This window comes from Ochotona princeps, chromosome 11 (genome assembly GCF_030435755.1).
Source record: "Ochotona princeps isolate mOchPri1 chromosome 11, mOchPri1.hap1, whole genome shotgun sequence".
In the NCBI taxonomy this organism is placed as follows: domain Eukaryota; kingdom Metazoa; phylum Chordata; class Mammalia; order Lagomorpha; family Ochotonidae; genus Ochotona; species Ochotona princeps.
The window spans coordinates 65,556,783-65,583,328 of record NC_080842.1 but is presented as its reverse complement, the minus strand read 5'-3'; the positions used below and the strand labels follow the sequence as shown (position 1 = coordinate 65,583,328).

Genomic DNA, 26,546 nt, shown 5'->3' with positions numbered 1-26,546 from the left:
TGGAGATCAAATGGAGTCTGTTGCTGGAAGTAAGAAAGTAGGGTACACTTTCTAAATATATCGTATCTAGAGGGTAAAGCCCCAAGAAAGTGTCATATTCAAACAACAATCAAGTACTTGGAGACAGGGTGATGTGACAGGGGTGGCAAAGAAGGAAAACCCACAAGGAGCCATGGTGGGGCAGGGGACAGCAGATGTTTAGGGCAGCTGGAGGCCTGCTAAAGAGGGCTAGCAGAATGGAAGGCAGGAGGCAGAAACAGAGTTGGAGAGGGGACACTGAGAGGAAGAAAGATCCTGCGTGGTACACCACCACTGGCACTTTCAGAGTTCAAGTAACACCCTGGCCAAGCAGCCTTTGCCAAGACCCAGAAATGAAAGGAAAAAGTGATGGAACTAAGACAGCTAAGATGGAGCCAGGGGCTGAGCGTCTCCAGAGTCAGGGAGTTGGGCAAAGGGAAACACACTTGGCTGTTCGTTTTTAGTGGCTGCGAGTTAACGACTTGACTCCTAGCCCCATGTTGGGATGTCCATGTTGGGAAGACCCAGGCAAGTTAGAGTTCTGGTCCTGAGTGCTGGGCACCAGCTTCCTGTGGCAAGCAGGGTTTGCCCTGCTGCCACCAAGAGGTTACCAGATCCCACCAGGCAGGTTGCTAAGTGATATTTTAAGTAAAGTTGAAGTGATGAATGTCCCGTCTGTGACTGAGGGCTTTTTTCCTTCCGGTCCCATTGCAGCACTGACTTCCAATACTCCCCATCCCAGGTGGCTGGGGAGAGTTTCCAGGACAGGGTTCCTCCACCCCCCTCCCATCTCCACAGCCACCTCCCAACCCCTACCACCATCCCACAGGCCCAGAAGGCTCCTGCAGCTAAAGAAGGCTTCGGCACAGGCCTCCTGTGTTGGGAGATGGGTAGGGGGCAGATTTCAGGCCTAAAATGAAAGCGAGACTTACAGGTACCTGACTGGACAGACTCAGGTTGGCTGCTGGAGTTTTCTTCTTGCTGCCCGTGCTGTTGGTTGTGTTCCCGGCGCTGCTGTTGGACGTACTGCTGGTGGAGTTTTTCCTTTTTCTCCGTTTGGTTGTCGGTTGCCTTGTGGGTTCTGCTGCAATAAGCATAAGGGTGGCAGTGTCAGTTCCAGGTTGACCACCAGAAAGAACCATGGACGAGCAGCCTGTGTATGTTTTTCTCCCCCATTTCATATAAATTTGCAAAGAAAAGGGAGAGATCTGCTGATTTGAACACAAAAGTGTGTGAAATTCTTTTCTTCTCTCTCTGGATAATGAAATGGTTTTCGCTCTATTGTTCTTTCTGTAGTGACCGTGTCTAACTCAATGCTACATTTTAAGAGGAAATCACTCTAATTTTTTGCTTGCACCATTGCGACTGAACGGCGAGATTGGCAGCAATTCAGAACTGTTGGACCATCAAAACTGCTTGAGCAGGACCCTCGGAGCATGCCTCACATCGGGGACCTGGGGTGGGTGGGAGGCTGGGTGGGGCTTCTCCCTTTGTTTCTCCTTCACCCCAGATACAGGGGGGAAATGATGATATTAGTGTGGAAACAATGGTATTACCCACAAAAAATATTGTTGAAAAAAAAGAGGAAACCATAAGTGTCTCTTTCATAATTGAATTTAACATATCACTACCACTGGGGAGTTTGGGATTTCTCTTCCCTCCTGATCTCCTGATAATAAAGGAAGGATTCTTAGAATCCCTAGGAAACCTCAGAGGTTAAATTGGAGCCTGAACGTTGAATCTGCTAGCCAGTGCACAACAGCATCCCCTACCGGCCCAGTGGCGTATTGCAGCCTACCTCTAGTACACTTGCATAACTCAAATCAGAGGACACCAGTAAGCTAAGGGGTTCCCAGATTCAGAGGAATATGCACTGGCTTGGGCTCTGCTGTTCGATGAGGCCCAGGACTTCCCAAAATGCTTTGGGGAAATGTGGCAGTCTTGTATCATTGCTGCATTCACGAAGGCAAGCTAAAACAGATAAAAAGGTTTCGGGACTGGAAGGGTGGAGCAACACCTTAGTGCAAATATGGGTCCCCTGGAGGTGTGCATCAAGTTTTGTTAGCTCTTTATTTTACACGGGGCTTTATCCAATATCAGACACCATTCTTAATTTTTTTTGTGCATTAACTAGCTTACATTCTGAAGGATTTCTTAAACAAGCACATTATTATCATCTTTGTTTCATAAATGAGGTATCTTCAACAGTCATTCTCAGGTACTGAATATGTTGGGAAGGGCAAGGAAGATCATGCTTTTTGCTAACCCTCTTATGGGTTTTACTCTAATGGGACAGGAAGTATGCCAAGGCCACGTTCAAAGTAGATGAGAGGGCCTTGGTCTAGTGCCTTCAAACACTCATATGGTTTATGAAGGAAAAAGGAAAAAATCCTCCTTAGTCTACAAAGGTAATCCCGACTTTATTGAGGAAGCAAGGATTGTATTACACTGCAATATGATGTTATATGTGATATATATTACATATCTAATGTTTCTACACATCTCCCATTTTTTCTTTCAAAATACTTTTTCTTAATACTAAACCTTTTCACCAGAGTCTACTGTCCCTTTTAAAAGGGCTGTGGGCACTTGTTCTGGAGGGTGACGGAAGGAGTAAGTGGACCTGGGCCAGCTCGCCACATCAGCGGAGGAGCTGGGAAGGCCCTTCCAGACACTATTAGTGACCATGTCTATGCTGACAAGCGTCTTTTTTCTTTGACTTGAGAATGCAAATTGGCTACTTCTTGTATTTATTTGTATCGTATTTATGAAATTCTTGGTAAACGTATCGCTTCCATTGGCAGCAGAAGCTGTGGCAGTAAAACTATGAATTCTGGAGGCACAAAGCCTTTTGTGACACGCTCCTCCTTTATTTATTAGCCATGAGACCAACTTCGGATAACAATGCTGCCAAGTCTCAACCCCTACATTGTGAGATGGGGATTCCGATAAGGATCTCAAAAGGTCACTGCAAGAATTCAACATTTCTGACTGTTTCATCCAGTGTTTATATCCCCAATGGGTAGAGCAGAGCCTCTGCTTTCAACAGCTTCAGTAAGTAATTATTGGATGAATAAATGATATCTTAATTTTGTTGTCATGTGTTAAAAAATGTCGGTGTTCAAAGCAGTGGAGAGTGAATAAGTATTTCATTTGAGAAAAGGCAAGATGAAGAACATTGCATTAATCTGAAAAATAATGTTCTGAAGCTATGAAGTTTTCCCAGAATGGGGATGCAACATTCTATGAAAAATAGCATATATTTTCTCTGACTTCTGAAGATGCACTTGGATAAATGTGCTATCTTCATTTTATATGGTGCTCCTGGCCAGTTACCAGCAGAAGGTGACCACCGTGATTCAAAAAGCTATTTGCCTCATGTTAATAATTACTCTTTATAAAATAATTTGCAGCGAATGGATACATTTCACTTTTATGATCAGTGAGGCTCAACACAGGCCTGGGAGTGAAAATGTATTAGATAGAAAGACAATTAATGATGACTTGAAGCGATAATTTCAGAACCCCAGTAGGAGATTTTGTGTCTAAACCACAGTCTAGGGAAAGTGAGGGGAATAAAACTTTTTATGTATTCATTTCATGGCTAGAGTGTCTTTTGATAGAAGATATCTTAAAATAGTGTAAACTTTATAATCCTCCCTCCCTCTGGGCCCACCGTCTCGTTCTGTAGAACAACTCTTGGAGCAGCAGACAGGAACCGCTGCTTCTGAGTTTGGCTTTGTCAGTGACTTTCCTGAAGGCTTGGAACAAATCATTTTACTTCTCAGGGCAAGCAAGGAGACCACAGGTCAGTCCTAAGAATATTTGCAAAACACTTGCCATGAGATCCCTAAGAAATCACTTTTCCTACAAATCTGTAATAATCTCTTCCGTTTCCATCCCCCAAAGATGCCATCTGGAAAGAGTGAAGAACAAGGGTGTACCTGGCGGGGCCACCATCCGCTGCCACTTCTGAAACAGGCAGGTCTTGAGGCAGTCGCGTGGACTGAGGTTGTAGGTTTTATGTCTCGACATCAGTTCCTGCATTGGCTCCAGTATTACACACAACTGCAAGGAGTTCAAAGGTATTGGAGTTTTGCCATTGGATAAAGTTAATGACAACAATGAATGTTAGCAGCTGGAATCAATTAGGAGCTAAAGAGTACTTTCCTTTTTTCCTCTGGTTGTGATTTTCCCTGAGTGAGGGAACAGAAACATTACCAACCTTTGAGTTTCTCATTTACCATTACTCTTATCAATGTGTGCTACACACACACACACGCATGCACATGCACACACACACGCACACGCACATGCACGCACACACACACACGCACACACACACACTCTTTTGTGCATTCTGTGCAGTAGGTGGACCAGGCTCCATTCATTCAGCATTCAAGGGATCTCCCTGGCTCAAGAGAAACAGCTTTCTTCTCAGGAGCCCAGTCAGCTCTGATTTCTCCTCTGGCCTCTGGCTGTTGCTTTTATTTGTACAGCCACACACTGTGAGTGACAATGCCCATGTGCACAGGTGATCTGGCACTGAACTTCCTCTTTTAAACTCTGCAAGAATACAGTGGCAGCTACGGGTGCTTTTTGATCTTACTAAAGGCAGGCCATGAATGTTATTTTATTGTAGTTCATGTGTTTGTATCTTATACATGCTGATAATGTCAATAATAATAATGTCATTTCATGTGGGGGGGTTCCTCTGTGATTCTGCAACAGTCACCTAATTCCCTCCTTTAGTTAGATTTGTCAACTTTACTTTGGTATATCTGAGGACCATGATTCATGAGTGAAATAAGAAGGTGAAAGCATTTAGGACTGTTTTGTTTTGGATGTTTCTGAATTCCTTCTCATGGGGAAGCTTATCAGAACACCAATGCACCGAGTGGGCAGTAGCCATGGGTACAGGGACCATCCGTGGCAAGGGCGCCTCATTCACTGTGGCGATCAGAGTGCTACAATATCAGCAATGCACTTGCCCATGTGAAAAAGCCTCACTTGGTTATGAGAGATGGATGTGCCACCTGCAGCTTCAACAGCTACCTTTCTTGCTAGGCCCTGCCCCATTTCCCCAAGTCATCCCTTGACTTGAGCCAAAATGCTCTGCGTCCACTCAGCTTTTTCATTCTTAGACTTCTTCCCTCCCTTTTCCCTGGCTGATGCACAGACCCCACATGGAGACACAGTTGCTTGCCAGCTGACGGCTTCCTCCCAGTTACACTCTCCACATGCAGGCAGAGTTGGTGCCTCTCCACCAGTTCCCATAGCACCCAAGCCTCTGTGGTCCACAGACAGCCTCATTCATGCTTTGAAATGTTTTCCTCTAAGCTGTCTTTTCCAGGAACACCGAGACAATGCCTTTTAACTGCATTCCCAGATTTGGTTCAGATGAATTATTCTTTTTATGGAGTGATTCCTAGACAGGCCAGGAGACCTTTCCAGATGGCTAGCCCACAAAGTGTGATCTGAAGAACACACCCCTCAGAAGCAGGTGGCCTGTGTCCCATGCGCACTCACTCGCTCTGTGTTTTCTGGTCTACTGCTGGCTCTGGAAGTGGAGTCCTGAGTCGGTGCTTTCTAAATCCACATTCCCATGAAATTCTGACAGACGCTCCTGGAGAGTGCAGCCCATTGCCCCATAGACTGCGGTCGTTAGAATATAGAAGCAGCAAGACAAGCACCAACGGCCAGCCATTGCTAGCTCTCATTTCACCCTTCTCATCACCTCATGCTCTGTCCTGGAGGCTGAGCATGGCAATCTCTCCTTGGAATGATCCTTCAGTCCTTTTTACCTTTACCTGTCAATGGTACACATTTCCTAAAACTAGTTTTAAGGGCTTTTTCTCTGGAAGAAGATAGCAAGATTTCAAACCACAGACAACACAATGTAACATGCACAACATGGACAAAATTGCTCAGCTCTGGACAGACCATCCTAATGATCCAACAGAGTAATGGGATGAGATGTGCATCCTCTAAGATGGCACTTTAGTCGTGTGCAACTTCTTGTCTACTTTGCATCCCTTTTTGAAACCTGAAGTATCATAAGAAAAAACCTGTGAAAAAGGCAACATTACTACCAAATTAGGTCCATTGTCCAACATGGTGAGGACTCTACATGTGTATCTTGCATTAAGAATTCCTTGTTGTGGGGGCGGCACCTGAATCCCATATGGATGCTAGTTTAAGTTCTGGCTGCCCCTCTTCCAATCCAGCTCCCTGCTTATGGCCTAGTAAGGCAGTGGAAGATGGCTCAAATCCTTGGGCCTCTGCAGCCTCATAGGAGACCTGGAAGAAGTCCCTGGCTTCTGGCTTTGGATTGGCCCAGCTCTGGCCATTGCAGCCATCTGGTGAGTGAACCAGTATGGAAAAAATCTCTCTCTTTCTCTGTAAGTCTTCTTCCTAAATGAAAATAAATAAATCTTTAAAAATTCCTTGTTGGAAATACAAGTATTGCATATTGCACAAACCTCACTGCCTTCTCCAGGCACCATTACATCCTAGGCTAGATTACCGAGAGATGTCACAATCACCTCTAGAAGTAGATCTGAAAATGGATTATTTGTCAAAGAAACAGCGCTGTTGTCTCAGATAGGCTGAGAAGATGCTTCCATCTATTACTACATAATCATAGTAAGAAAAGCATTCAGGTAAAGTCTGAGAACTGGGGAATACTTTTCAATAATAATTTAAAACTGTTTCTCAACTAATTCCTTTAGATTCGCTAACACTGAATGGATATACATTCATGGTGTGAGTGGGGATGGAGCAGGGCTTACAAAGCTGAGAAGGCTGGAGATGCAGATGAGCCCTGTTGCAAGGTGTGCCTGCTTGGGTGAGTTCTTTAACGATCTCCGTTTCATAGACCATCCAGTACCCATCTTGCATGCTGAGTGAACATGAGCAGCAGCTCATGATAATGAGTTTAACAGTATATGGACATCATGCTTGTGTATGAACAAGCCTAGAACAGGCAACAGAGCCAGTCACATTTCTATTTTTTGAAATCACCAAGCACTTGCTGAGTTTCCTCCTAAGGGTCAGGATCTTTGCTTACTTACTGTGGACACAAAGAAAGAATATGGTAATCTCTGCCCTCAAAGAGAAACCACCTTGCATGTCCAGTTCATGCGTCCCGGAAAATTCCATTCTGCCTAAGCGAGAGTGATTGTCATGTGACAAGGTAGATGGCAAAGGCTCTGCCTGGATCCAAAAAAAGATGAAGGTTCCCACACAGGCTACAGAATGGGAGAGTTGCCGTTAGTGTGATTAGCCATGCATCTAGCATTCCTCTTTTTTAACAGTGTCCTTTCTCTGTGCATTTTGGGTAACACAATTTTTTTAGGTGTAAATCCTCCAAATGTGTTTTCCTCCCCTTTAATGTAAAAATGTCTTCCCAGCACTGCAACCTGCCCCAAAGGATCATGCTTCTCTGAATGCTAATTGAGAATCCCCAAAGCCATTTTTCTTCCAGTCCTGTGTTCCTGGGATGAAGAGGGCCCTCCCCTTATTCATATATGCAAATGAGGCTCGACTGCCTGGGAGGCGGAGGCATTGCTGGGCTGCATGCTGTAGGTGGCAGAACTGGCTCAGACAAGAGCCAATGTTCTCCAGTGGCCAGCCAGTGCATCTGAATGGCAAGAGAGGCCCTGGGTGTTAGGAAATGAAATCAGGAAGACAGGGGAGTGGGTTTCCACAGTCATTGGCAAATTCTGGATCTGTGATTTTTGTTCTCCCTGTGGGCTCTTAAAGATCTGGGGAGGACTATGCAACCTGTCTTTCCAATTTCACACAAAATTCCTGGAGGTTTTATGAGTTCAATGATTACAAGAAAAGCCTCCTATTTCCATTAAGTATGTGCAAGACAAAATTTAAATGTTTGTCTCCTGCCATCATCCTGCCCCCTCCCCACCACACACACACACACACACACACACACACACACACACATACACATTCAACTCAAATGCACACTGATAGTACTCAGCACCATAGTGCATGGTCCTTTGATTTTGATGACTCATTTTACCTGTGACATTGGGACTGATACCAAGTTCCCAGTGCCTGAGTCCCCCTGCAGGAGGAGAAAGCATCAGCCAACCTGTTTGCAAAGTGTGTGGCTGCCCACAGGCAGGGTTGCAACTTTGCTGAGTCTTCTGTTGTGATAGTGCTAGGGAACATCATGAGAGAGCCCACTTACCATGGAAGAGGGAGGTACCCCCAAGGCCCTGAGATCTTCCTTTGGATTTGAAGCCCCTAAACACTTGGTCTCTGCCGAATCCTGCTAGCATCTCACAGAAAGATCTGTTCAGAGTAATGAAGCTCCAAGGACCCCTTGTTGCAGACTTAATACTAACACTAGAGTGAGTTGGTTCCCCTATCTTAACGACTTTATTTTCTGGAGCTCCAGCCCCAACATGGACCCTTGGTATGGAATTCTGTAACCACGGCAGGGGCTTGCTGGACGAGTGGGTGGTAGGATGGATGGATGGATAAGAGAGAACTTGACTAGATTTGTAGCAAGGGATCATCTGTTAATGGAGACAAATCACACACAGGCCTATGGGCTCACAAGCAGTCAATTTGTTCAGCTGATAAATAAGTGACTGCTGTTTCTGTGCAGAATGCTTAGTAAATTTGCATATATGTCTAGGCAGAAAGACTCTGGCCTTCCCCCTAGAGTCCCTGCTGTTTCATGCTAACAGAGGGCATAGCACACGGAAGGCAGTATGGCATCTTGTCTTCATTTTGATTTTTCATCTGACAACCACCCTTGAGAAAGTTGAACTCTATGTCTAAAAACTCATAAAAACTCTTCTGATGTATCCCCTCTCGTGAACTGTAGGAGTGGATGGTGTCTCTCAGAGCCGGTTGTGGACTTCACAAATCTGGTGTCCCAGTGACCTTTTCTTAGACTCCAACCTAGCTCTGTCTGTTGCCAACACTTTGATCTTTTCAGGACAATGTCCTCTGCGCCTGAACTGCTATTCTTTGTACCCAGGTCTGTTTAGGGAGGCCAGATGAAGTCCTTTCTTGGGCTTTGGCTCATGTTATTTTCCTGGCTTCTAACGCAACTCTTGCCAAAGGCCAAATCTGGCCATGGTTACATATTGTCTACAGTTGTATTTGTGCTACAGCGACATTGAATAGTTGGATTGATTTCATATAGCCACAAGGCCCAAAATATTTACTATCTTGCCCTTTACAGAGTCTGCTGAGCCCTGATCTAAACCAGGACTATTCTGAGGAGCTCAACTGCACATACTGGTTGTGACTCTGCAACAGAACAAGGAGGTTGAGGCAGAACAAATTCAATTCATTGCTTGAGAAAGCTTTACATAAAAAAGAGAAAAAGTCAGATGAGCCAAATAATATGTCTAGAGACATAGCTGAGTTACATTCTAGCAACATCTCCTCATCTTGCTGTGAAAAAGTAGGAGATTGCACTGGGCAGCTGGTCTGAAAACCAAGACTGATTCCCACCAATCTAAAATACTAGTGTCCTCAGAGACCCAGCTGGATCTCACAGTTAGGTTTGACCATTCCAGCCTGACAGGAGAACCTTTGCTTCCATAGCACTTATTACTAATCTCTGTGCATCCAAATGGTTTTAAGGGCATTGAGACATTTTTTGTGGGCTTTGTCATCTATAGCAAGCTGCATTTTACTTTCCTCTTTTCTATTTAACACAGTATTAGCTATACTCATATATTTGGGTCACATCTTACTAGCTGTGGAGTGTCTAGTTCATGCACTTGAAATGTGCACATAGATTGTTAAAGCTCATTGCTTCTTGGTCCACTGACAGGTGAGGAGATTCAGACCCAAAGCTGGTAAGTCTCCCTGAGCCGCCACAGAAAGGTATGATTCTTCAGTTATCAGAAGGGCTCAGTCAAGTTTCTCTGACACTAATCCTGTGCTACTAACTCCTAACTCTAACTGCAATGTTGTACCTCTCTGGACAGAAGTGGCTTATATCAATTCTAACATACTGAAGGGTGCTGAGTTCAAACCCTGAAGTTTGTTATCTATTAGCTGTGTGTTCTTGGTTGAGAATTTCACTCTCTCTGAATCTCACATTTCACATCTGGATTCACACAGCAATCCAGGAACATACAAATATCTTTACTGATAACCCTAGTGTTGAGATCTACATACCAGGGTTCTTTTCTTTCCTCTGTTAATTTATTCCTCCAGCAAAATCTGAATCAGAAAGATATTAGAAGTTAGGATTGATTAAGAAGTAAACTCTCAGGGAGAAGAAATCTAACTCAGAAGCACATTAAGAAAAGAGATCTTATATTAAAAGAATAGAAAAGATAACACACAGATTCTAAAGGAAAAAAATCAAGCCCAAATGAAATCAAAACAACAATTCCATCCCACAGGCAGAGTAGAATGAATGACAGGCATTCACAACCCCAACCCACTCTGCCTGAGAGAGAAACTAAGAAAGAGATGCAAATACTCTCCTTAGAAGCTAAGCAATCCCAAAGCATCAGGTTATGATTTGGGTTTATTTCCTGATAGGATTAAATGCAGATTGGTTGTCAAATTCAAAACATCCTCTCTTTTATCTGAAGATTCAACTAGGGGAGACTTTATGTTTTTGGAACCATTTTGCAGATTGATTACTGATGGAGGATTGCATTTTTTTTTGGAGAGGAATGTGTGTGTGGGTGGGCTATGAGGGTGGGAGTGGGGGGCTGGGAGAGTGAAAGATAGTAGCAGAGGCCATGGGCCAACTTTATGTAGCTGCCACTGTCACTGTGATCTCAAAAGGGACCAGGGCTCTCTCAGAGTGAGCAGTCAGCATCTATTGTTTTGGTCTCACTGTTGAGGGTGCCAATAGGTGACTATTGAGGCTATCAACTGCTTCTCTGGCCACCCTGGGAGAAGTGGTTGAGCTACTTTCCCAAACTATACAACTGCAGCATCAGACCAGCCAACAGTAGCCAACTGGTTGTTTCTAGGAGAAACAAAAGAGTCTATTCAAGTCCTTCCCCAGGTCATAGCACGCGCGAAGTGCTCTTTATGAATTGATTGTGACTGAGGTATAACCAAACCAGGGAGTGCTAAACTTCACAGAAAACATTTCAAAACCTATCAAGACACACCTGTTCTACTTCAATAGATGCTCCCTGCTGTATATGTAAGTGTACAGGCCAATCACCCCTATCTAAAATCCCAAATCCTCCAAACTTCAATACTCAGTGAGCACTGACATGATGTCCACGGCTCACCTCCTATGATAAGTTGAAGTCAGAACACAGGTACGCTAAAGACCGCATGAATTTACCACTGGACAATGCCTATAATCTGTCTATGAAACATAAGTGAATCTCATGTTTAGATTCGGGTCTCATCCCTAATATACTTTCTGATGTTTATGCAAGCATTCTAGAATTCAAATAAACTCTAAAGGACAGAGAAGGGCTCAGTCAAGTTCATCTTTTCTGGCCCTGGACTCTCAGAATGAGTGAAGGCGTCAGCATCTTGGATGTTGGCCTGCGTTCATGGGACCTTCTAGATATCAGCCATGCTCCGACACAAAGGAAAGGAGTGACTTCTCAGTAACACAGTGCTCAGCTGCTCAATTGCTTCCAGACTGGCCTGATTATTGTGTGCCTAAGGGGCCTTGTATCCAGCCATTTCTCCACCCAGGCAGAGAAGCGAATCTGGCAAAAAGTGAACTCATGTGGATGATGGTGGTGCTTTACGAAAACTGAGTTGGCAGAAGCTGTGTTTCATTCATTCATTCATTTGTTCAACACATTCGTTGTGTGCTGCATATACTTTGTACTAGGTGTGGGAATTGAATACAAAGAACATCACAGTTCTTAATAGAACTACATGCGAGTAAAAGGGGCACTTAACAAATAAGTGATATAAACAAAAGATGTGACTAAGTTAGACATTGCTGAGTACTAAAGAGAAAAAATAAAGCAAAGGAGAAAGATGCAGGCTTTTGGGCTTGAGATGGTTAAAAACTTGGATGCCTTTGCTGATGAGCTGAAATAGAATAACAAAGCTGCAGAGGTGCCCACACTTGAAGCTCTGGAACCTGCAGGAGAAATCAGGTTCCTTAATCTGCTAGTGTCCTGGATTATCTGAGTGGCTGAGGGTGAAAGGGAGAGGAAGAGGGCAATATATTAACAAGTAGATTGTGATGGTTAACTTAGGTGTACTGTCTGAGAGCCGGTGAAGCATCATTTCTGGGTGTGTCCGTAAGTGTGTCTCCAGAGAGGATGAGCTGTAGGCAGGTGGACCAAGTGTGACCCTCTGCTATGAATTTTGAAACGACAAACACTGTGCAATCAGCTGGGAGCTCAATAAGTCTAAGTGAAGGAGACTCCTCTCCCTCTCCTCTTCATTTCCTGGTATTGAACAGAAATCCAGGCTCTCTGGCCTAAAGACTACAGGACTTGCACCTGCACCGCCTTGTGCACATCAGGTAGTTTTTCAGACAGACAACTACCGTCTAATGAATTCAGGGCTGATAAGTCTAAATTGAAATCTCAAGACCAACTTCTCAAATACACCCACGTTTTATTGAAAAAAGTTATAAGAGGAGAAACAACTATGCTTCTTATTTGTTTTCTAGAAACTTGTTAATAACTCGGTCATAATCTCCAAGCATGACTGGCAACTGGTGTGTTCTGGGTACTGTGCACTGGGCTTGGTTTCTCACATCAGTTTTACTGTTTTACTCTCCTAGCCCCATTCATTATACATATAAAAAAAAAGTGAACAAAGAAAGAGATTGAGAAACTGACCCAAAGTCACATAGCTTTCAGGAATGTGTTGCCTTTCACCTACTGAACTTGGCTGCTGTTCCATGTCAATTACCCACCTCCTAATTTTTATGCTGGTGCTTGTGAATGTATCTTTAGCATCGCATGTTATAAGCATATGTCTGGTTTATTAATGAAACTCAAATTCCAGTTGTGAGGAGAATGGACTAGCATTCTATCACTGGAAATCAATACTTAGGAGGTAAGCTGAGAAATGAATGTTGAATGAAAGAATGAGGCAAGGAACGATGAAAGATAGAAAGGAAGAGAGGAAGGAAGGGAAGAGAGAAGGTGGGAGGGAGACAGGAAGGGAAGAGGGAAGAAAGGAAGGAATGAAGAGAGGAGGTAAGTGCTGGAAGGAGAGAGGGAAGGAAAGGTCCTCACTGAGCCTCCCTGGCAGCCACCTCAGTGTAGTGCAGGAGAATCCAGGGGGCCAAGTTCCACATCCTAAGCAGAACAAGTCAGAACCAAGCAATCCTGTCTATTTGCTATTCCTCCTCTGGTGTCACTGGAAAAGATACTTGCACTCTATCAAGTGCATGTCCCCATAAAGGGAACCAAAAGCCGAGAGAGTGCTCATGGAGTACGGATCTTTTGTATTTTTCCTCCTTCCGTCCAAGTACACATGCATGGATTTATCACATTGTTTCCATTCCCCTTTCATGCTTTCAGGGACCTGCCGAACCCTAGGTGTTTTACAGACCATCCATAGGCTATGCCTGAAAATGTGTTGCTGGTGTAGACACGGAATTGATGCAATTTGCTGGAACTTCTGTTCCACTCCTTTAGTTGTGTGTGTGTGTGTGTGTGTGTGTTAATATGCAGAGCTTTAATGACCTGAATGACCTCAGCCACTGTTAGAGTTGAATCACTAGTTATGAGGAAGAATGAGTTTCTGAAATCCTCTGAGAGTGCCAACGAGCTTGAGTATACACATGTGATGGAGATGTCTGGCCTAACTGATATAAATGATCAAGACACTTTCCAGAAAGAGAGAGAAGAAAACACACTCACAAGCTCACTCTAGGCTACCACATGTAATCTTTTCCATGCACTTTGAAAAGTGTCTTCATATTCATCTGGTATACAAATACATAAAACTAGGCTCACCCCATGACTCTTTTCTTCTGCAATTTTTGGCAAGATAAAGACCTATTTTCATGATCCACAGAGTTTCTCCCAAATTACCAGTTCCCAGTTACTCTCTTAGAGATTTTCCTGACATTTACTATTGAGGTTTATTCACCTGCACCAACAAAAGGAATCCTCAAAGTGCCATCTTCTATTTTAAAGAGCTTACACACAAATAGGTTTCCTGTCACCCCATCTCAACATCACAATGACTTTAGGACATTTAGAGACATAGGTCTCTGTATCCTCATTTTATAGGTGAGTAACTGAGACTGAGAGAGATTTCAGCGACCCACTATTCAACAATGATCCCATTGCTCCTTATAAGGACATTACTGATTACAATTGTGACCTCCACTTTCAGGGGCCATCAGCAGACATTTTAAAAAGAATTAAACTTTTCAAAAACAAAAAGTATAGAGCCTGTGTTTAGACATGTATTCCCCTGAACTCAGGAGTTTAGTTTCCCAAGTCTTACATTAAAGATGCTAAGAAGCTGGAGACATCATTAAATCATAGTGCTTTGAGGCAGGGACTTTAGAGAGTTGACTCTTGTCACTGACTCCTGATGGCCTTGTAAGAGATGACCTATGGGCTGGTGATGTGGCATGGCTGGTGAAGCTGATACCTGCAAGACCAGAACCCATATTGGAACACAAGTCCAAATTCTAGCTGCTCTGCTTCCAGTCTGACTCACTGATAATGCTCCTAAGAAAGCAGAAGAAGGCCCAAGCACTTGTATCCATACACCTCCCTCGGAGGCCTGGGTAGAGTTCCTTGTTCCTGGATTTGTCCTGATACAGTCCTAGCCATTGCAGCGACTTGGGGAGTGGACCAATAGATGGAAGATTTCTTGCTCTGATTCTCCCTCTTTTGCTTTAGCTTTGGCTTTATAAGAATTAAAATTAAACTTCAAAAATAAAAAAGAGAAATTGCATAAATATAGGCAGACATATGATGTCCCATCTCTTGCCAAGTGATGCTCTGTGACATCTGGTACTCTACCTACAAGAACTCCTGCATCACTAGGAACCAAACCAATGGGAAGCATCTTATCTTGGGCATTTAACCTCTAGAATCATAAATGGAAAATAAGCCTCTTTCCTTTATAAAATTAACTCATCTCAGGCTTTTGGTTATAGTGATTAAAACTTGGCTGATACACATAAAAAATGGTCAGTAAATAGCAGGTGCTCAATAAACACTTATGGAATAAATGGATTATTCTGAAGCCTACGTTCTTTCCACTGCCCTCTACAATATCAAAATCGATATGGCTCTGTTTGGTGCATGGTTTTGAAATGCAGGCTGATTAAAAATCATGTTGTCAAGTTCTATTTTCTTAGACCAGCTTGGGGCTGCCCAGTTCCTCTGTAACCTCCGTGTAGCCTCTGATTTCCCCAACACTATCTTTCGGAAACAGCTTAGGAAATGACACTTTCCCAGTATCCTATCTCACCTTACTATCTTGTGTGAAGTTGCAGGATATTTCCTTCGCTTTAACTCTTCAAAATGCAAACTGCATACGACTCAGAAGTTTTGTATCAAATCCTAACAGCTGACAGGTCAGCTCCTCAAGCCATTCAATTTTTTTCCCACTGTTCTACCTTTCCATTGTGGAATTGTATTCCCTGTCGTGCTCCTCCACGCCATTGGCAGCTTCCGCAAGTTCACATGACTTCTCAAATGTCATCTGTCATCACTGTGTCTTCCATACACTAGTGATGGCATAACTAAGCAGACAGACAGATACATTCAAATAGGGGATGTTGTCTGGGAAAATCTTACAATTGAAACAACTTTTATCTGGGTGCATTGCATTCAATAATACCCAAAAGATACGCAATTCTGTGAGGAAGATACAAGGAAATTATGCCTACCAATTGCTTTCCTATGGACATATTGCTTTTCTAACTGAGTGAGGGAAGCATAATTGGAGCTGTGATGAGGGCATTTGAGTTTCACTTAGGATGAAAGCTCTTTAATAAAAGATTTTTCCTGATGCTTCATTCTAGCTCACCACTAGTGTTCTGTGCACTAAAAATACACTGAGATTATGCATGGTTGGCGTTGGGGGAACTCAGACTCTCTTTATCCAGCTCCTCCACATCACAGCCTTATTTTTTCTTTTAATTTTCAGCATGCCAAAAATTAAGGTCTTTTCCAGAGTACAACAAATTATGCATTTGAGACATCATGAGATACCCCAGTCCACATATCCTTCCGTGTCTCTGCATCAGGGCAAAAGCATAAATGCAGTGTTTTTCACAGAACTGGTGCTATTTTTAGACTGAATTGTAGGAAGTCTGCAACATTAATAGATGAGCAAGAAGCACAGAACCACAGAGCAGAATTTTATGCCAACATCAGAGCTTGCTTGGCCATTCGCCAGGGAATTGTGGTTAGATGTTGCAGCAATGAAAGTAAAAATATGGCTTACAAAAGAATGATTAATATGCTGACAAAATTCCAGGCGTTTATTTCCTATTGTTTGGTGCCAGTTATGTTAATACTAGCATATTTTCAACTTTATTAGTAAAGTCCTAGAGCCTGACATGCATGGGTGTGGTCATGGAGAGTCTTAAATCAACTGCAGATTAGCTGAAGAGGTGCATATTCGACAGTTGGCTTCCTCTGCACCCGTAATGGAGGCAGCCTGCAGCTTCGGCTCTGTGGTACTTTGCTCTAAGCCACAACCTGAGGTTCTGGAATCTCAGACACGACGTGACTTCTTGGACTGGGTTTGCCACCCCACTGGTGAACTGTTCCCTTTGTAGGTCAGTCTGACATGCCTCTGATGGCAACAGTCTCCTGGGGAGGGTGCCCAGGTATTCCCATCCTCTCTAGGTAAATCCAGAGCTTGAGCACTAGGAGAGTTCAGTGAGGCATTATGGGATGAGATTAGGGTGACTTAATGTATTATTATTAATTTTTTTTGGATTGGACATGTTCTAGATTTCAAAACTGCAAGTCCAACACTCTAGGAGATCCTTGAAGGCACTAACACACTGATGGGTTTCCCCAGGTGGCTTGAGCCTAAAAGGGCCTTGGTATTTGAAGTCAGGCCCAGGCTCCAATTCTAGCTGGGCCCTAGCAGCTGTCTGACTCTTGAGCTGCAATACCATCAAGATGTAGTACAAATGCCTAATCTGAGGTCCAGCGAACCCATTTGTTAAATTAAAAACCATTTGTGTTTGAAACAATGAAAGTAATAACAGCTACTACCTACATCTGGGGAGGCAAGATCAATTGTAGCAAGGCCACTTCCTATGCACAAAAACCATTAAAATTCAGAGTCCTGGTTTCTGGACCCCAGAGTGGCTTGAGATGAGCTCTCTGGAGTGAATGCTATGAAAGTTACCATAGCACAGCTCCTTGTCAAGTTTCAGTTCAAATGTGCTGGAGCATAGCTGGTCACTCACCACAGTCATTGATCAAATATTTTACAAAGAATGAGAAGAACTTGAAGTTTCCCAACACCAAGAAGCTTAAGAAAAACACTAATTTTCTTATATATAGGTATCAGATCATTAAAAGGTGTCTCATAAATTTCTATTATTATGACTTCAATATATCACATCAAAATAAATAGTAAGAATAAAAACTGATTTAAAATTTGACAGCTGAGTTCCATCCTGTATGACAGAACTCTCAACTCAACATTAAAAATGGCCTTTTTGTATCCAGGAACTTGAAACTTTTCTCAGGAAACCCACACTTTCCCAGAGAAGGCCAGCTCGTGCCTTCACATCTCCCCAGTGGCACCGCTCACCCTTTTGAGGGGTGTCACTCAGGCTGAACAGATGGGGTGCTTACATAAAAGCTCTTGCTCTCCAATAAAATTTCATTTGGGGTTACATAAAGGCAGCCATTCCTGGAAAGTTGCAATTTTTAATTAAATACATTCAAAGGGAGCACAGATTAATGTCTGCAAGCAGGAGAGTATTTAATGCCTATAGGCTGGCTTGTGTCTGCTGCAGCAAGAATCCCACTGCCGGAGAAGCCTGTAAGTATTGATATTTCCTGCATTAATAAAACTCCAGAACACATTCAAAATAGTATAATTAGCAACACAATTCATAGCATACAGCAGGCAAACACTGCACATTATTAATTACGCTAGCACAGCCTTCCTATCGAGCACCGTGCTGTAGTTTTAGCTTTCAATGTAAATGATCATCAACTTTGTGGCTGAGGGAGCTTATTGGGGAGTTATGCACAGGGCCAGTTCCTGTCTCCCTGGTGACCACTCAGCAACAGCAAATGCTCTGTCCCAGGTGCCAGCAGGGATGACATCCGTTTTAAAGTCTTAGCTTGAGCAGACTTGGCTGTGCTCTCAAATTTTGGATGTGGCAAAATATGATTAATGTCCTCAAAATGCTTATTCTTGCTCAGTCTCCATTTTAAAGCCCATGGGGCCTCGTGTTGATGAAGAGGATGCCTTAGTTAGGGTCTTAGCAACCAAATCTTACCGCAGCGGGACTTGTCCCACAATTTCTATCCCCCTCCTGCGCACTCCAGGCTGTCTTTTAGGAGGCATTATCTCCAGCCCTGGAATAAGGGCTGTGTACATTTCATCATGGATAATTCGGCTGGAGGCCTGTCCTGGTCCTGAGTAACCAAAACAGATTGGAAACAGAGTGTTGCAAGTTTATATTCCCCAAGCAATTTGAAAGAGCATTCATTTTCATGTGTTTTCACACACACACTACGTATTACCCTTTTAAAAAAAACTGCCAGTTTGCTTGGTGAAAGATGATAGGGTTTGTTTTAATTTTCTGAGTGAATTCAGAAGAGCATGGTGCAGCAGGAATCCCTCTAAGGAGGATGTCAGATCCAGAATGGATAGATGAGAGGCAGGCAATTCTGATCTTGGGACCCTCTCACTGTCCATGTCTCGGAAGCTCACACTTCGTCCCTTAGACACACCCGCCCATGTCCCCTGTACACATTGAGGAATCTTGAAACAAAACACTTCAAGTTGCAGGGAGAACTAGGCTAATGCTTAGTCAGTTCAAGCGCTTTGACTCTGGTCCCATCTAAACAGTGGTTGGGCTGGGAATTAAATGTGGGCAGAAGGTATCACACAAAGCTTCCAGTCCTATGCTACTGACCTTAATGACCTGGGCAAGATCCTTGGGATCAGGGGCTGAAGTAGTTATATTGGACAATGGAGAAGAACAGCTAATGTGGACAAGGGTCGTGTGGTTTTTTTTGTGAAAAGAGGAAGAGGAAACTCATGGCCATGGTAGGAGAGCTGGTTCAGGGAGGTAGGTGGGCAGGAGGTGTGTGCTCAGTCACTTGTGATTGGTCTGCGTGTGGTATACCCAGGCCAGGTAGCTTTCCTCTGCTGCACTGGTGTGTGCTCAGGTGTGCTGGACTACCGATGAGACAAGTACCTCCCTGAGACCGTTTTTGCCTCACGTGACACCAAATAAACCTCACACTTGGGTGAGGAGGACCCAGGGATGTGATGCACGGGTTTTGGTGGTAACTGGACTTGAACTTACTGATGAATACATCTTTTTTCGCTCCACAGGAAATTATTCTAGGGCAGAGGAAGTCTTGATGATGCCATCCTGGACAATCCCATCACTCTGAGGGGGCCAGAGCGGGGGACATGCCTGGAGCAGGAGGTGGCAGGACTGTGGAGAACCTGCCTGGGGGTGGAGGGGATAGGATGGAGGCCAGATAGAATGGGCCCCACTGGCAGTCAAACATGCTTGGGTACTGAGGCTAATTCCCTGTGTTTTGACTGTGTGCCCTTGGACTGAGAATGCAGTCTCTCTGTGCTCAAAATAAAGCCCTGAGTAGGGCTGCCCTGAAAATGAAACAAGAGGCTGGGCATCAACCGCCTGGCCCACTGCACTGCTGGACCACAGCAGTTGTCATTCACCCTCTTCTGGACAGTGTACTAGGACCCTTCAGATGTCACAATCTACAGATGCTTAAAATCTTTGTAGGAAATTCTGTAGTATTTGCAAACTGTGACCTAGGCACCTCACTTGTATACTTTCTGCTATCTCTAGATGACTTACCATATTCATTACAATGCAAATGTAAATTGCTATGCTGTATGTTTTAGGGTATAAAGACCACAACATGAAGCTGTATGTGTTTAGTAGAGGCACAATTTGTTTTTGAAATATTTTTGATCCATGATTGGTCAAATCTACACCGTCTATGGACACAGGGTCATCACAGTAGGGTTGTGTTGGCCGTCACAGTGGTGTTTTCTGCAATCCTATTTGTACACTGCCTTTCTTTAAGTTGGGGAGAAGTTTATATTTATGTAATTGGCACATGCATACATACAGAGCTGTCTGATTTGGGAATAAGGGACTTCCAAATTGTAATGTCATCAGTGGAAAAACTGTGTCAAAAGCTCAGATTCTCAAAAACACCAAGTTTGATCCTGTTTTCTTTTGTTCTGAGTGACAAAGAGAGAATATCATAGATGAGTGTGAAAGGAAAAAGGGAAAAACAAGCAATTTTCACTGAGTGACAATTAGTTTCTGTAACTCATTTTTGGGGGAGAAAATATGTAGATTTCCTCCATCTACACACTGCTTTTATTGTAGAATAATCAGGAAAAAAACAAGGTACATATGAATCATGTTCCAAATCAAAGCCCTTTTGGACTCCAGGAACAGTTTAAGGGTTTTGTTTCTACCCTCTTTATGACAAAAACTTAGTGTTTGCAAGAAAGCCCCACGTGACACCAGGACTGCGTATTGTGTGGTGTCTGAGGCCAGTGCTTGCGTGTCTCCTACGAGTTTGTTTGGCACAGATCATAACAAGTTACAAAGACCTTTTGTGGTGATCAGTGCAGGATGCCTGAAGCAATCTTAACAGTTCAGGCATGGAGCGATCCACAGTGCCACACTGGTCAGTACTGGAGTGGGACCAGAATCTGCACACCCTGCAGCCACCAGACTCCACAGTTCCTGTCCTGCTTAGTTGCCTCTGGTGCAGGACAGGGAAGTGGTGACAAGACCTACTGACTTTGTTATCTCCCTGGCTAAGGAAGTCAAACAAGCTGCATGCCACTTTTCCCTTTGAGCATATGGGACTTGGGCAAGGATGAGCTGTTCAGACGCTGAGGATACATTACGAAGGCAGCTCAAGGATGACAAATCTTTCTGAATGACACTCACACCCAGGCACTGCCTAGCTGGTGTTGGGGACTGCCTGCCTCCCCTGGTCATGCGGGAGAATCATTCTTCTATGAGTCTGGGTGAACAGTGAGCGCTGTTCTGCTTTCTCCTGGCATCCAGGAGGCATGAGGCATAAAGACTGATGCAAGCCAGGCTGCTGAGCACTGCGTATGCCCTGTGAAATGAAAACCCTCTGTGTTGTGGCCAGAGGCTTCCAGTCCTGCTGCACGGGCTGTTTGCCTTTTATAATAAATCAGCTGGAAAGGAACCAAAACAGTTCAACAAGCAAAAAAAAAAAAAATCATCACAATGACCAAGATTCGGCAGAAGCTGAGGAGTTTCCAGCGAGTTTCAACAGCTTTTCCCCCTTCCCACCAAGCTTGTCTGGGCTCATTGATTCTGAAGTTTAGGTCACTCAATTGCCAATCACCTGCGAGGTGCTAGCTGCCACAGTAAAAAGGGTGAGTTTTTGAGTCAGTATATTCAAGTTAGCTGTGTGATTTTAAGGAAAAAACTCCCGAAGCTTTAGTTTTCTCATGTGTGAAACACCGCATCATGCAATTGAGCCACTCATCTACTCTCTTATCAAGTATTTAGCTCATGCCTACTATGGACCAGGTGTTATTATTTAGTGCTTTGCGTGTGTTTTTGAAAATTTCATCACGATGACAATCTTGACTTAGTGGCTTTGTTATCCTTGTAACACATGTGACAGCTGCTCATCTGAGGTCATGTAATTGGTTGGAAGTTGAGCTGGGATTGGAACCCATGCAATCTCTGCTTTGAGCCCACACTGGGGAACAAAGCATATAGTCTCTGATCTTAAGAGGCTCACAATTTATCAGGGAGACAGACACATGAATGGTTACGTGATATGTATGCCAAGATTTCTAACAGACATGCACATAGGGAGGTACTCCATGAAGTGTAAGATTTCAGGATCAGGAAAGGTTTATAGCCGGGACAATTTTGAGTTAAACTTGAAGGGCACATGGGTATTATGTGAGTAAAGAAGGGGCGAGGTGAGAGGCATTCCAAGCAGTGAAAGAAGAATGAGGAGAGGTGCAGGCAAGATTAGGTTTGTTAGGGAAACTGTCAGTTCAGCTTGGAGAACAGGTGCTTCAAGGAAAAGCAAGTGACATCAAGACAGAAGGCTAAGGAGGGACTTTTTCCCTAGAGACTCCGTCCTGCCCTGCTTTGGAACTGGTGTAGGCATAAACTATGTGCTTGAAGAGCAAACTTTGCTCGGAGCTGCTCATGTAAACCAGCCATCAGTTGTTCCTAAGTGATGTCAGAAGTCACGAGGGGGAGTCAACAGCAAGCAGGGGAGGACAGAGCCGGGCTAGGGCCACGTGTCTGAGAGCGGAAGCCGGAAGAGCCAGTCCATGAGGTCTGCGGCTGACCAGGCCAGAGCCTCAGGCAGAGCACTTTCAGGAGATGATGGCTCTAAGGCGAATTCTCTCTTCTCCTCTTTCTGGGCATGCAAGCCTGCACCTGAGGGTCTCCTGGCCTGGACAGTGATGCATCAATGAACAGGTGAATTCAGATGATGTGAAAGTATGGTTTCCCAAGTGAGTAAAAGCTCCTGGGACAAGGCACAGAGTGCTCCTTTCTCAAGAGCAACACTCTGGCCTGTCACTTTCAAAAACTTCTATCTTTTCTTTTTTCCATTACAAGTTACTCCCTCTGGTTCATGCTGTGCTGGCTGCAGTGAGTAACTATGGTGATAATAGTGTCTGGGATGATGATCATGGAATGGGTTTGTGTGGCACTGAACAGTTTATGAAACACGTCCATGTACATTACACAGAGAAGTGGGCAAGGCAGAGAGTAGTATTAACTCAATGCTCTCTGAAAAGTTTGGCTTCCCATTGCTTATGTGAATTTCTGTCTTGCTTATTATGCCACCTTACAATTTAAGTGATCAAATAATGATCATTTCATTTACAGACCAGGAGTCCAGTTTTAGCCAGGAAGGAAAAAATTTGCTAAGAGATCAAAATCATTATTACTATGACAGAATTAGCATAAACAAATGCTCCCCTGAATTTCCCAGCCTCCTTTGGCATTCAATTGGAGTCATGTGACCAAGTGTGGCCAATGGGCTATGGTTGTTGTGAGGTGTCACTTCAGAATGTGGCTCATTGCTTTCCCCTGACCCAGAAGCCTTGGATGAAGAGTTTCCTGATGGTGCTGTGTCAAGATGAAGTTAGACTTTTTAAAGTTAGGAGAAAGTCTTCATTGGGCTAAAGTAACTACAAGGTAGGGTCTTATCTTCACTCCAGCAACCTGTGCTGACAACTAGAGCTTGCAAAACATGGATGTTTTTCTGCTTGTCTTTTTTCCACAAGCACCCCAGCTCCAACTGATTTCTCAGTCTCACTGAACCTGGCTTTGAGGATTTTTACTAATGCTATCTGTCTTTCCTACTCATACATAAATTACTAGAGAGTGGGGATGTGTCACCATTTGGAAAAGGAAATCATTTGTGGGAAGTCTATTATCTAAAAAAATGTACACAGGACTGGCTTTCATTATAAAAAGGGATCAATATAACAGGACCCTTTGTTTCGGACACTTAGATTCTCAGGGAAGGTGAACTGATCTTAAGTCATGATATAACTTGGTGTCAGTGAACCATGACTCATGCTTTCACAGTTTTTATACTGTCACTCCAAATTAAGGGCATGCAGAAGGTTACAGAGCAGTATCTTTACATGAGAGACTGGATAAGTCACAAAATAAAATATAGTAATGTTCATCAAATTGGTAATGCGAGGATGTTTTAAAAAATAGCAATGAGCTGGTAAGTATTAAAATTGTGCATATTGCAGCACAGGACCTAAACATGCATGTGGTGATATGTGGTGACGTGGGGATATGGAATTGGTAACTCCAAGAGATCATCATGGTTGGAGGAGGTTTTTGAGCCATAATCAGGTGTGTCCTCCTGCCTGGGAGATTCAGAGTAAACCCCAGACAGAAGGCAGGAATGTATCAACTATCACTCGCCTCTCAACCCAACAAAAGTATCAGACCAATAACAGAACACCATTAGAGTGATGTTAAATCTCCCCTGATACATAAAACATAAAAGGTAAATGACATTCAAAGTCTCATAATGTGGCTATCACAAGAAACACCGCTCACAACTCATGATAATACAGGCACGGCGAGAACCATTGTTCCAGGAAACATGTGTGGGGCTCTATTTAAAACATTTTTGCTAAAGGAATGAGAACTCATGCAGTCAGTTATGCTCTGAGTATTTTCTTTCCTAACTATCTTATGCTTTAGTCTTCTCTGCTTCCTGGAGAATGTTCTGGCAACAACTGTGGCCATCTGCAGTGTGTTCAAGAGGCTCAGCTCACTGACATGCACAAAGCAGTGAATGCATAAATAGTCCTCGTCTGTGATCATGTCAGGGGAACAGAAAAGGTCAGTGCTTCACAAGGCAGCTTTATCTATTTGCTTACTAAGCAAATAGTGACTCAACACTGGCCACATACCAGATAATATGTAGAAATGGGGCAAAAGTCATGGAGAATGATAAAAGCCCTGTCTGCATATGGATCATGTTCTGAAGGACAGAAAAGTAGATAATAAATAAGATGTCTTAGATGCCAATAAATGCCATCAATGAAGCAAGTTATGTGATTGAAAATGGTTAGAGGATGGGGCAGTAGGGTTGGTAAAGGCCTTTCTATTTTTAAAAATGTTTATTTCAAAGGCAGGAGAAAAAGGGAGAAAAGGGAGTCAGAGAGAGAGAGAGAAAGAGGAAGAAAGAGAAGGGAAGAGGGAGGGAAAAGTGGAGAGAGAGGAGAAAGAGAGTGAAATAGTGCACTTTCATTCCTTGGTTGACTTGTCAAATGCCTGCAACAGCTAGAGCAGGGCAGGCTGAAGTTAGGAGATGGATACCCCATCCAGATCTTCTACATGGGTGGGAAAACTTCTGAAATGAAATCTAAGGGTTGTAAGTAGACAGAATGCTGTGCATATGTGCAGATGTATGCTGGCTATTTATGATAAGAGATCTTTGATAGAGTCCTTGGAGAAGAGACTGGGTAGTAGCACTTAGGGAGAAGCAGTCGAACATGTGGAGACAAAAGCCAGTGGCAAGGGCCTGATTGATGAGTTTAATGAGGCACAGGTGGCCAGACGGAGCAATGGATGGAAACAGTATGGGAAGGATCCTGAATTGGAGGTTGGGAGTGGTGTTTCAACCATGAAGTCTGCATGAGGCAAGGTGAGGATGTTGAATTTAATTCTGAGATTGAAAACATTAGAAAGTTATGAATGAAGACGAGACAATTCAATTTAAGCTTAAAATAATAAATTGGGGGCAGACATTTGACCTAATAGTTCAGATGCTGCTTAGAAAGGCCATGACCTAGACTGGAATGTCTGTGGTCACTGTCTGCTGTGGCTTCTGATTCCAGACTCATGTAATTGGGTACCTGACACTCACATGGGAAACCTTGGTTGAGTTTCTCATTACTGGTTTCAGCCTGGCCTATTTTGGGCATTTGAAGAGTGAACCCATGGATGGAACTTTCACTGTCTGTCACCCACTTCAGCTGTGTGTAGAAGAGACAAGTTAGGAAAAGGTGGGGAAACCAATGCCATTCTGGGTACGATGACTCCGACATGTCTGATCCCATTGAGAATGTGATGGAGGTGGTTGGATGCAGGGTTCTGAACTTTCCAGAAGAGGTGGAGGCCGAGCGTAGAAAGTTATCAACTGAGTGATCATCCTGAGAAAGTTGAGACTTAATGAGATCTCCTAGGAAACTTTTATAAGGAGAAACCACAAAATTTTGTGTCCTGAACCCTGTGGCCAGGGGTGAAGGAATGGCGGCTAGTGAGAAGGAAAAGCAAGCATCAAGATGCTCTCAAGAACAAGAGCTGCTAAAACAAAGAGGGCGGGAGAGAGGAGTTGCTGTGTTCATCTCTGTGCCTCTCTTCCCCTGTCCTTGAGGCCCCCATTAGTCTGAGATGTGCTCCCTGGATCCAAGAGCTTCCACAGTACATGGAAAGGCATAGCAGATAAAGAGATAATCACATCTGACTACAAAATGCACCCCTTCCACTCTTACTATATTAATAGCACTGCTGGTACTTTCCTTCCAACTTTTACCCATAGAGAATTACAAAAACACCCCAAGTAAAGACTCAGAATCATCAAAATGTAGACATGATCAGCATAAATGTTTCACTCTGGATGAATCCACTTCGATTATATATTTAATTCAGCAGAGAGCTCCCCAAAGAAAGGTTATTCTGCATCACCAGCCAAAGTATTTCCAGTGGCCTCCTGGGGACAATGATTTGCCAAAAATCCATGCAACTCTTTTTTCATATTAATGCAGAAAAACCTGAAGGTTATTAAGTCTATGCTTCTGACAGCCCCTGCAGTTACAAATAAAGCAGCTAA

General features: G+C 43.6%; 1 protein-coding gene across 12 annotated transcripts in view; it reads right to left on the bottom strand.

Annotated features, from left to right (window-relative positions):
• LDB2 (LIM domain binding 2) overlaps positions 1-26,546 on the bottom strand; it is a 340,789-nt gene that overhangs the window by 5,816 nt on the left and 308,427 nt on the right. For 6 of the 12 annotated variants that reach the window (XM_058670284.1, XM_058670283.1, XM_058670285.1 and 3 more), the window contains 2 exons: positions 3,963-4,086; positions 951-1,102 (listed from right to left, as the gene is read on the bottom strand). In XM_058670284.1, the coding sequence (XP_058526267.1) occupies positions 951-1,102; positions 3,963-4,086 (276 nt within the window). The remainder of the gene's footprint in view (positions 1-950; positions 1,103-3,962; positions 4,087-26,546) is intronic. The other 6 variants (XM_004579200.3, XM_058670286.1, XM_004579198.4 and 3 more) reach the window with 3 other exon arrangements.